The sequence below is a fragment of the Brassica rapa genome, chromosome A06 (assembly GCF_000309985.2).
Source record: "Brassica rapa cultivar Chiifu-401-42 chromosome A06, CAAS_Brap_v3.01, whole genome shotgun sequence".
Classification (NCBI taxonomy): domain Eukaryota; kingdom Viridiplantae; phylum Streptophyta; class Magnoliopsida; order Brassicales; family Brassicaceae; genus Brassica; species Brassica rapa.
Window position 1 is genome coordinate 21,506,448 of NC_024800.2, and position 10,871 is coordinate 21,517,318.

At 33.9% G+C, this 10,871-nt stretch overlaps 1 protein-coding gene across 1 annotated transcript; it reads right to left on the minus strand.

Moving 5' to 3' along the window:
- Positions 1–1,531: 1,531 nt before the first annotated feature.
- Positions 1,532–4,918, minus strand: LOC103874254 (BAHD acyltransferase DCR). The gene is made up of 2 exons (XM_009152670.3): positions 4,329–4,918; positions 1,532–2,723 (listed from the first exon to the last, which is right to left on the minus strand). Exons 1-2 carry the CDS (start codon positions 4,782–4,784, stop codon positions 1,791–1,793), a joined length of 1,389 nt encoding a protein of 462 aa, XP_009150918.2. The 5' UTR covers positions 4,785–4,918; the 3' UTR covers positions 1,532–1,790.
- Positions 4,919–10,871: the final 5,953 nt, after the last annotated feature.

Genomic DNA, 10,871 nt, shown 5'->3' on the forward strand with positions numbered 1-10,871 from the left:
TGTAGTTTTTCTATTTTTTTTATGTTGTATGTTTACATATTATTGTTATTTTTAAATGTAAAATGGTAATCTTACATATGCTTAATGTATTATTTTCATTTTTTATGTTGTATGTTTACATATTATTATTATTTTCTAAATTATATATGGAGATAAACCGTCTTTTTTTAGTGAAAAATGGTAATTTTACATATGTTTAATGTAGTTTTTCCATTTTTATGTTGTATGTTTACATTTTATTTTTTTAAAATAAAAATGTAAAATGATAATCTTACATATGTTTAATGTAGTATTTCCATTTTTTATGTTGTATTTTTACATATATTTATTATTTTCAAAATTATATAGAATGTTTTTTTGTTTTTTTTATAAAACGGTAATGTTACATTATGAAGATAAGCCATCTTTTTTTTTAAGTAAAAAATGATAATCTTACATATTTTTAATGTAGTTTTTCCATTTTTTGTGCTGTTTGTTTACATATTATTTATAATTTTCGAAAATTAGTAAAATTAAAATGTAAAACTATATTTTATGCAACTTGTCATCTTTCGGGAGAAGTTTTTTTTGCTGATTGTGGACGCTCTATGGAGCCGTCTTTTTTTTAAGTGAAAAATGATAATCTTACATATTTTTAATGTAGTTTTTCCATTTTTTGTGCTGCATGTTTACATATTATTTATAATTTTCGAAAATTAGTAAAATTAAAATGTAAAACTATATTTTATGAAGATAAGCCGTCTTTTTTTTAAGTGAAAAATGATAATCTTACATATTTTTAATGTAGTTTTTCCATTTTTTGTGCTGTATGTTTACATATTATTTATAATTTTTGAAAATTAGTAAAATTAAAATGTAAAACTATATTTTATGCAACTTGTCATCTTTCGGGAGAAGTTTTTTTTGCTGATGTGGACGCTCTATGGAGCCTTAAAAGGTCAATTTTATTAGTATCTTTTTTATAAAACGGTAATGTTACATTATGGAGATAAATCATTTTTTTTTAAGTGAAAAATGGTAATCTTACATATCTTTAATGTAGTTTTTCCATTTTTTATGCTGTATGTTTACATATTATTTATAATTTTCGAAAATTAGTAATATTAAAATGTAAAACTATATTTTATGCCACGTGTCATCTTTCGGGAGAAGTTTTTTTGCTGATGTGGACGCTCTATGGAGCCTCAAAAGGTCCCTTTTATTAGTATAGATTTGAATGGATTTGTTTGGATTTTTCTGTTAAAAATACAAAGACTCAAATCCGAGGGAAAGCCTCCACATTTATATATTTTACTTGAATTTATAAATACTATATGGATTTCTAAATCAATCAAAATATATAAACCAATAAGGTATGAAATGAGTTTTGAAAATGTAGTTAACCAGTAATAAAACATGGGAACATGATCTAAAGCTGCTTAAAACTTAATATCCATCAAAGAAAAAGAAAAAAAAAAAAATCCATCAAAGACCACATAATGTTTTTGCCTTTTTATGCGTAATCTAAAGTTGTTTGGTCGACAACAAAAAATTCTAATGACAACTTTCCGAGATTTAGATAGCAAAGTGCATTTTATTTAATCCCTAAACAACAACATAAGCCACATTAAAACATTGTCCGAACACACACCAAAGTCACAAACCAACACACTTACAACTCACACGCCAGCACTCTGCTGATTATTATCAACACAAAGAGCAAACTTTAATACGACCACTGACATATAATCAGCTCATTAACCCGAAAACCAGATTTGAAGTTTTGATTAATTAACTCGCTTTGATAAACTTCAAACCAAACCGTTACCATTAGCATTGCCATTGCTGAGATTCTTTCCATCTTCCTCTTCGACAAGTAAAAACTCTTTACTCTTCTCTAACTTCTCCATGACATGAGCTTCCAGAGAGATCTCCACATCTATACTTATACCTCCAGCTTTCCCTTGGTACAGGTACATCATCCCATTAAACCGGTTGTTCGACCCGCTCCTAACCGTTTCCGGTTTTCCCCACCCGAAATCAACCTCGTACACCTTGAACCTCGGCGAGCTCCCCACCGCCACGCAGTTCACTCCCGCGTCTTTGAACTGGAATATCTTCGGCGACTTCTCCCACTCCTCGTTCCGCGCGTCCACCACACGCGCCTCGTGAGCCACGATCGCTTTCTGCACCACCGAAGCTCCGAACTCCGGCCCGTGCGCCGCCAGAAGCCCCGCCGCGGTCCCCGTGAAGATCGCCTGGATCATGTTCCCGAAATACTCCTCCGGCATCGGAGGATCGACGCGGCGGCGACAGTCGGCGAAGACAGTGAAGACAGTTATGTCTTCGGGTTTGAGCCCACGCGCGAGGGTGACGTGGCGCCAGATGTGCGATGTGAGGGACTGGAAAGTGGAGAAAGGTTTTGAGCCGTCGGATGGGATGACTGAGTTGGCTCTTGACTTGATCGTGTGGATGGCGGAGTCTGAGAACCTGAAGACTTTCTCTACCAGCTGCGGCGGTTCCGCCGCACCATCCCCGGCGTTGGGGTCCTTTGGGGCAGTTAGGTCCAGCTTCACACGTGTGTCACGCGCCTTAGCTCGGTCCAGGAAAGGCTGGGTCGAGATGGTTTTGGCCCCACGGCAAATCTCGGCCCATGAGCTCATGAAGTGCCATGTGGCAGTTCCGTCTAGCACTGCGTGATTGAAAGCTAGGCCCATTGCAAGCCCATCTTTAAGTTTGGTCACCTGTTTTGAGAAACAAGTTAATGGTTTGATTGAGTACATATTTTTCTAAGAATCCAATAATACAATCGACGTTTCTTTGGAGTTAGTACTCAATGAGACCAGAAAAGCAACAGAAACAATGACCACTCCAACTACCACACCTGTTTTCAAAAGCCTATATATTAATTTCACTTTAAATGCCGTAAAGAATTTAAATGAGCATCTGACACTGATTTAAAGTATTGTATGCATTGTACGTTACCTATACACTAATATATAAGCAAGTTTTTTTTTTTTTTTTCATAAGTAAGTTTCTACGTATGAATACAATGCATGTTTGTATTTTATATGTTTGCCTTAAGGTCGACGATATAATTCGTTGCAAGTCGAACAATATAGTCCTAAGATAAATTAAGTGCGTTAAGTCACTAACATGCATTGGGTCAAATTCTATTTATTCTAAAGCTGACACCCATATCAATGTAGGTTTTGATTGATAACGTCAACCAGATTCTGTGTGCTAATTGTATTTAAAGATACTTAGGATTTGATTCGCAAAACCTATAATTAAATTCTGAGTACTTGTTTTGTCGTACATGGTAGAGTAAATATGCATGTCTACATGACGTTGTCCCGGTACTTACCGATTCGTAGTTACCATCCATAAAAATGTTATTGGTCAGTCATTGAATGTTGTACTTAATGAGTGTGTTAGCTAAATTTATGTTTCTTTTACATAAAACTGCATATTCAACCAATTGCAAAAGCATTTGAAAGCTGAATATGTTAATTCATGACTAAATTTTGACTCATTTTTGTAAGAGCTTCATTGAGATGAACATATACCAACTTAACCTCGTCAGCAATAGACATAGATAAAACATCGCCACAGATATGTCAAATAAGTGGGTATATCATAATCATATTATTCAAACGCGCTTAAAATCAATACTAGCATTTTTTCTGCCACCAAGGTTTTTATATATAATTCCTTTCTGTTTCGAGTGAGAATAGACAATATACACGACAAATATACTAGCATATATGGAAGGGCAATTGTCCATAATACCACCTTTTGAAGTTTATGTCTAAAAAATGACACTTGAAGGAGAAAGTCACAAAAATGACATTTATTAAAGGGTAAAATATCTCTAATACCCTTGATTTAAAATTAAATAAACAAGCAAAAATAAATAAAATAAAAATAAAAAAATGAAAAAAAAAGAATTTTTTTTATAGTTTCAGATTATATGTTTTCAGATTCGAAATTTTTATAATTTGTTTTTTTTTGAAATTTTTTTTTTCGATTTTTTTTTTTCAAATTTTTTTTTTTATAATTTAAAATACTTTTGAAACTGTTTTTAAAATTTTTATTTTTTTTATTTTAATATTTATTTTTTTATAAAATTTTAAACCCTAATTCCAAAACCCCACCCCTTAACTCTAAACCTTAAGGTTTGGATTAATTAACCCAAAGGATATAAATGTATATTTACCTCTTTAATGAAACCTATTTTTGTGACTTTGAGCCTTGAGTGCTACTTTGAGAACAAAAACTTGGTTTGGTGCTATCCTAGTCTTTTTCTCTATATGGAATAATATGTATGTACTGTATTAAGTAATTACCTGGATAACAAGGAGAGGCCTGCTAAGTCCTTCCAAATTCGAGATCCTGCTGTACGGAACCAACTCCTCGAGCTTAGCTGTCCCATCCTCAACCGTGAGATCACCGACGCTGACGTCAGGAGCTTCAGCAACCGAGAACTCCACGCCGTTGATCTCTTCGTCGTCAGCATCGTACTCAACTCGGAAGACCCCTTCGTCGTCCTTGGCCAGCTTACCAGCAAGCTGATAAAAGTCTTCAAGAACCGAACTCAAACCGTCCTTGAGCTTCTCCACGACATTGTTTTGGAAAGTGGGTTCCTCGAGATCTAGAGGGTTCTGGAACTTGTAGAGCAGAAACTTCTGGTTGTAGTAGAAAGCTAGGTAAGGAAGATCAAATGTGGTGAGCTGGAATTGTTGCTTCCCTAGTATTGGCTTGTTTGGTTTCACATGTGTTTTGCTTGTTATCTTTATCTTCATGGTGAAAAAGAGATTTTATATATCCTTTTGGATCAATGTAATATACCTGTGATGATCACAAGAATATATATATCAATCTTTTCTTTTTGGTGTGAGATTGTAGTGTAGTGTGGGGTGGTGAAGTAAGAACTAAAGACTGTTATTTATAGAGACGTACAGTGTGTAGTTGGGTAGGCATTTAAGGTTCCATGAAAGTAGTTGAGATTCAACTAATGACTCAATTAAACTCGCTCTCGATAAATATATTTGCATGAATTGTTAAGGTGAGTTAGGGTTTAGGTTAGAGAGTAGATACACAAATTAAATTAGTGTAATGATGCGATGTGTTTTATCGCCGAGAAAGATGGTAAAGAAGCTTAAAAGCAGTGGACCAATGCAAACGGTATTATTATGGGTCGTACCTGGATTTACAAAGATCCTAAGCTGTCAAAATTGGTGCATGGCCTTTTAATAGTTTGAGTTACTTTTATCCTCTAAACTTTATTATGGGATAAATTACCTTCTCTAAACATTACACATGTCAATCACTTTATTGGATTTAAAGGACTCTACTGCCCATATTGAAATAGTAGGTATGTGGAACTGTGGAAGTTGGAGGGCGACTTCTCCGGCTAATAAAATCTTATGTTTTGACATTATTGTAGAAAAATTACCCACATCAAGGATGCAAGTTTTAAAGAAGACTTACACCCAAACAAAAAGTTTTAAAGAAGACAAACAGTCGACAAAATATAAAACAAAGAAGATTAATAAATAAAAAGTGATAGGCTTAACAAAAAAGGGTGCAACGTGATGTTTTAATTTTTTTTCAGTCAACTTTAATATATGATTTAAAATTTGGATGGTGACAGAATGACAACGTTAGCATAATGCACTAACCATATGTTCTGGTCTTGATTGTGTGATGTGTTGTGTTTGGCAATTTAAACAAGCATGAACATATATGTATTGTTAGAACTAGGTGTGTTGTGTTTAGTGTAAGGACTAAGGAATCTAGAAGCCGAATGTGTTTGGTTAAGAATCTATCTTATTAAAACTCAAGTACAAAATGAGATTGTTTGGCAATATGAATAGTAGTTAAAAAAATAGTATTGTTTGGAAACATGGATAGTAGTAAGTTAGAAAAATAAATAATGGGTTTATGCTAATAAAAAAAATTAAAAGTCCATTACATTATATTAAAAAGTAATGAGTCTATTTTACTTGATATATATATTCAAATCAAAATAATAATTTAAACTTGATTTATATCAAAAATTCATTCAAAAATATACATATATTCAAAATTTGATTTTTACTAACATATTTTCCAATAACTATTATAAAAATATTTTCAATATATATAATAAAAATACAATACAAAGCTCAATTTCAAACAACAACTTAAATTATGGTTTTTATATTTCATATTAAATTTTAAAATATAATATATGTGATTATTTATATGATTGTACGTATAAAATATTATTAATTATAAGAAAACTTATTTGATGGTACGTATAAAATACGATTAATTATATGTTCACACATATTTTGTAACCTATGATAACACATATATGGATATATATATATATATATATATATAATAGTGATTATGGGTGGGCGTTCGGGTTCGTTTTCGGTTCTTTTTGGGATTTTGTGTTGAGTTCAGATCTTTGAGGATTTGGTTCTGATTTGGATAACCAATTTAAATAGGTTTGGTTTAAATATTTGGATAGAGAATTAATAATTATTTGAGTATTTTTGGAGTTTTGAGTATTTTTTAACTATTTAAGATATTTACGTTTAATTATTTGTATATATTTTCAAGCATTTATGCGAACTTAAAAGTATCATATATATTCTGGATGTTTTTTATATATATTAAATATAAAAATAATTAATATATATAAGTATATAAATATATGTTGGATACCCAAAATAATTCGGTTCGGATCGGATTAGGTTTCAATTCTTCAAATACAAAATTTTTGAATAATTCAGATATTTAATCAATTCTGGTTCGGATTTAGTACTACTTATTCGGATTAGGATCAGTTCGATTCTTCGAATTCGAGTTTTTTGCCCAACCCTAAATAGTAACATAAAAAGTAAATAATATCATATTTTAAAAAAAAATACACCCGCACGGGCGTGCGGGTCAAAATCTAGTATGTATTGTTAGAGATGTACCTGGCCGGTTGTACAAACGTATTTCACATTCTAACAAAGTGACCATTTACTAAATTAAAAGAAGATTTGCATCGTTTTATCCTTTTACAAGGATTTTACATTTTTAAAATTGTTCTCTCGTATTTGCAAGCTCTATTGTACATTTTACTCTTTTTGATACTTTTGCTCTTATTTTGTAAATATTCACATTTTTCTCTCGTATAAACACTAGCTAGATATATGGTTTAAATTCACATTGATCTTTTTTGAATACTGGAAATGCATTCTTCAGAAAAGTACACATGTTTGATACCAGAGCCAGCATGAACATAAGTTCCCCTAGAGACAAGAAGCCAGCAGCATTACATGAATTTTTTGGAACAAAAATTAACCTTAGACAACAAGGATTTAAGAGAATAACCAGATAAAACCTACATATATCAAACAAAAACCAAAGCAAACAGATCCATCGCATAAGGAGGAAGAAGCTAAGCGCACACTTTGAGATGAACTTGATAAAGAAAAACTCTAAAACTCAATATACTGCTCTCGCACACACCCTGACGAGCCAAGAGTAACAAAACAAAAAAAAAAACAAATCCGGAAGGTAAAAAAAAACATTTTACCTTAGAGCATGTACATCAATGAACCCCCTCTTGGGATTCATATGTATTGTTTATTAATTTTATGGTGGGGCCATGAATAGTGATGAATCCGGATCAATTGTAGTCCTCCATCAATGAATCTGAAGTCGGAGTTCATAGGAATAAAATAATATTTTTTTTTTGAAAAAGAAAGTAATTTTTAATTTTTTTGAAAACTTATTATTCAATATAATGAGAATTTTCGAATAAAATTTTTGTTTTAAATATTATTCAATAAATTGAGAATTCATGAAGATAGAAAATATTTTGTAATATGTTTTAAAAAAGTTTTTATTCAATACATTGAGAATTCATAAACTTACAACAACTTTTAAAATATTTTTTAAAAATTTTTATTCAATACATTGAGAATCATGAACATACAAAGATTATTCATCATGATTACCATATTTTTTCCATACATTTTCAACTAAATCAGTCTTCAAACGCTTATGTATCTGTGGATCCCGAATTTGGTTGCGAATGTTAAGCATAGGGACATTCACACTTTTTCTCCTTTTCACCTTGGAACTTCGGCTGGACTCTCCTGCTTCGAAGTCAGATGTATCATACTGAGTGTATCCGTCGCGTTCGTTCTCTAATATCATATTATGGAGTATGACACAAGTTTTCATAATCCTTCCTATCTTTTCCTTATCCCATAATAGAGCTGGGTTTTTAACTATTGCAAACCTCGATTGCAATACTCCAAAAGCACGTTCGACATCTTTTCTAACCGATTCTTGACGTTGAGCAAATAACTCTGCTTTAGGACCTTGAGGAAGTGGGATGGATTGGATAAATGTTGACCAATTCGGATAAATTCCGTCGGTAAGGTAGTACGCCATACGATATTTGTGGTTGTTGACCTTGAAATGAATTCTAGGAGCTCGACCTTGTAAAATGTCATCAAAAACTGGTGACCGATGAAGAACATTAATATCATTGAGGGTATCTGGTAATCCGAAAAATGAGTGCCATATCCAAAGATCTTGTGATGCCACAGCCTCTAAGACAATTGTCGGCTTTGCTGAACCACGTGTGTACTGCCCTCTCCAAGCGGTTGAGCAGTTTTTCCACTCCCAATGCATACAGTCGATGCTGCCTATCATCCCCGGAAACCCGCGTGCCTCTCCAGTGTCGAGTAATCGTCGAAGATCATCCGGTGTAGGTCTTCTTAGATACTCATCTCCAAATAATTGTATTATCGCTTCCGTGAAATTATCAAAACATAAAAGTGCAGTACTTGCCGCAAGTCGGAGATATTCATCATACGAATCTCCCGCTTGACCATATGCCAACATTCGTATAGCTGAAGTACATTTTTGAAGTGCAGATAGCCCGTACCTTCCGTGACCATTTCTTCGTTGCTGAAAGTATGGAACTTCATAACTTAGGCGATCGACAATGCGAAGGAACAAAGGCTTGTTCATTCGAAAACACCGCCTAAACATTTCGGGTGGGTATGTAGGATTTTCACTGAAATAGTCGTGCCGTAGTTGACTGTGTCTTTGTTCCCGATCTCTTTCGATATAGACTCGTCTCTTCGGCTCGTTGGCTTGAGCATCAACAACAGAGTCGATGAAATCATCATTTTGTTGGTCGACTATTTCTTCAAAAACTTCATATACTTCATCATTTGAGGAACTTGACATTTTTCAAATTTTTTTTTTAAAACCTTGGCAATGGCTCACGTGATTCTTCAAGACCTTTGCGATTCTTCACCTTTTTTTTTCTAAATTTAATCAAGTGTTTAACAAAACTTGGCTTGTTGGCTTGTAGTAGTGTTCGGCTTGTTGGGTTGTAGTTGTGTTTAAAGAGAAATATTATGAGATAAGATGAGATTCATACATAAAGAGAAATATAAAAACAGAGATACAAAGAGAAGAAGTTGAGTTTTGATTTAAAAACATACATGAAGAGAGCATATTTATATATGCTTGTTACATAACCCGTGATACAAAGTTCAGTACTACCCGTGAAACAAAGTACATAGTAGCAGTGTAGAAACTAACAAAATACTACACTGCATCCGTGAAACAACAGATATAAAGCTAAGCACAACAGACGTAAAACAACCTGTGAAGAAGCAGACATATAGCAACCCGTGATCCAGCCTTCATGACAAACCCGTGACCTGCAAAACAAAAACCAGACAAGAAAATAAATAACTAAACAGATTCAGGCAACTAAATAATTAAAAGAAGAGAGATTCAGCCAAGCAAGTTAACCAATTCAATCAAGCATTTCACAAATGAGTTTGTTTTTCAGAGTGATTTCGTTAGGAGATAGATCATTGTCGTTTTTGGCAAGAAGACGATCAAGGAGTTTCTGTTGGGATATTTTCTGTTTCGCAGCGAGAATGCTCTCTATTTGATCGAAAGCTGCTTCATTCCTATGCCTCTTGCGTTTGGCTGCTTTGCAAGCCTTAACACCAGACGGCCTAACCTCCTCCTCATGCATCACCTCTTGAGCTTCCTTCCTTTTCTCCTTCGCACCATCTCTGGACTTCGAAATTGACTTCCATTTCTGATCATATCTCAGTTCCCTCCAACAGTGTTCCATGGTGAACTTGACCTGGTAATCATTGAAGAAGATGTCATGGGCAGCCTTCATGACATCATTCTCATTTTGGCTACTAGCTTGCTCCTTCAAAGCCGCCTCATAGCTTCCCACAAACTTGCACACCTGCTCGTTCACCCTTCCCCACCTCTGCTTACACTGACTCCACTCTCTAGGGACGCAGCCAGTGAGCTGAGGGCTTGAATTGAAGTACTCCTCTATTCTCTTCCAAAAGCATCCTCCCTTCTGCTCGTTACTAACAATAGAATCCTTGCTGGTGTTCAACCAACCACTGATGAGCACAAGGTCTTCTTTGGTTGACCACTTTCTCTTTTGCAACGGTTTAACTAACCCGGGAGAGTTACCTGCGAAGCTAATATGTCAATAAACCCGGGAGAGTGTATTGAAAAAGGATCCGTTTTCGTTTTGATTTAGGTTGATGTTTTAAGTTAATGGGGTTTTACAGGCGGGGTTGGTATGTTTTTAAACTAGTTTTAGCTTTGATAAGAGAGAACAATTAAACTCTACCTACCAAACATTCATTATAGAAGCCATTACAGAACAACTACTTAACAGAGGGCAGTCATTACACATCAAATCAACTACTTAATACAATCAACTAGTTAATACAATCAGAGCAACCAACCAACCAACACAGAATTAATTCCAGTGTACTTTTCGTTCTAGGTCTAGTTTAGCTAATTAATACAATCAGAGCAACCAACCAACA

Coding starts and splice junctions, on each gene's coding strand:
- LOC103874254 (XM_009152670.3), bottom strand. CDS start 4,784: ATGAAGATAAAGATAACAAGCAAAACACATGTGAAACCAAACAAGCCA. Junction 2,724..4,328: donor GGCCTCTCCTTGTTATCCAG/GTAATTACTTAA, acceptor TTCTCAAAACAG/GTGACCAAACTTAAAGATGG.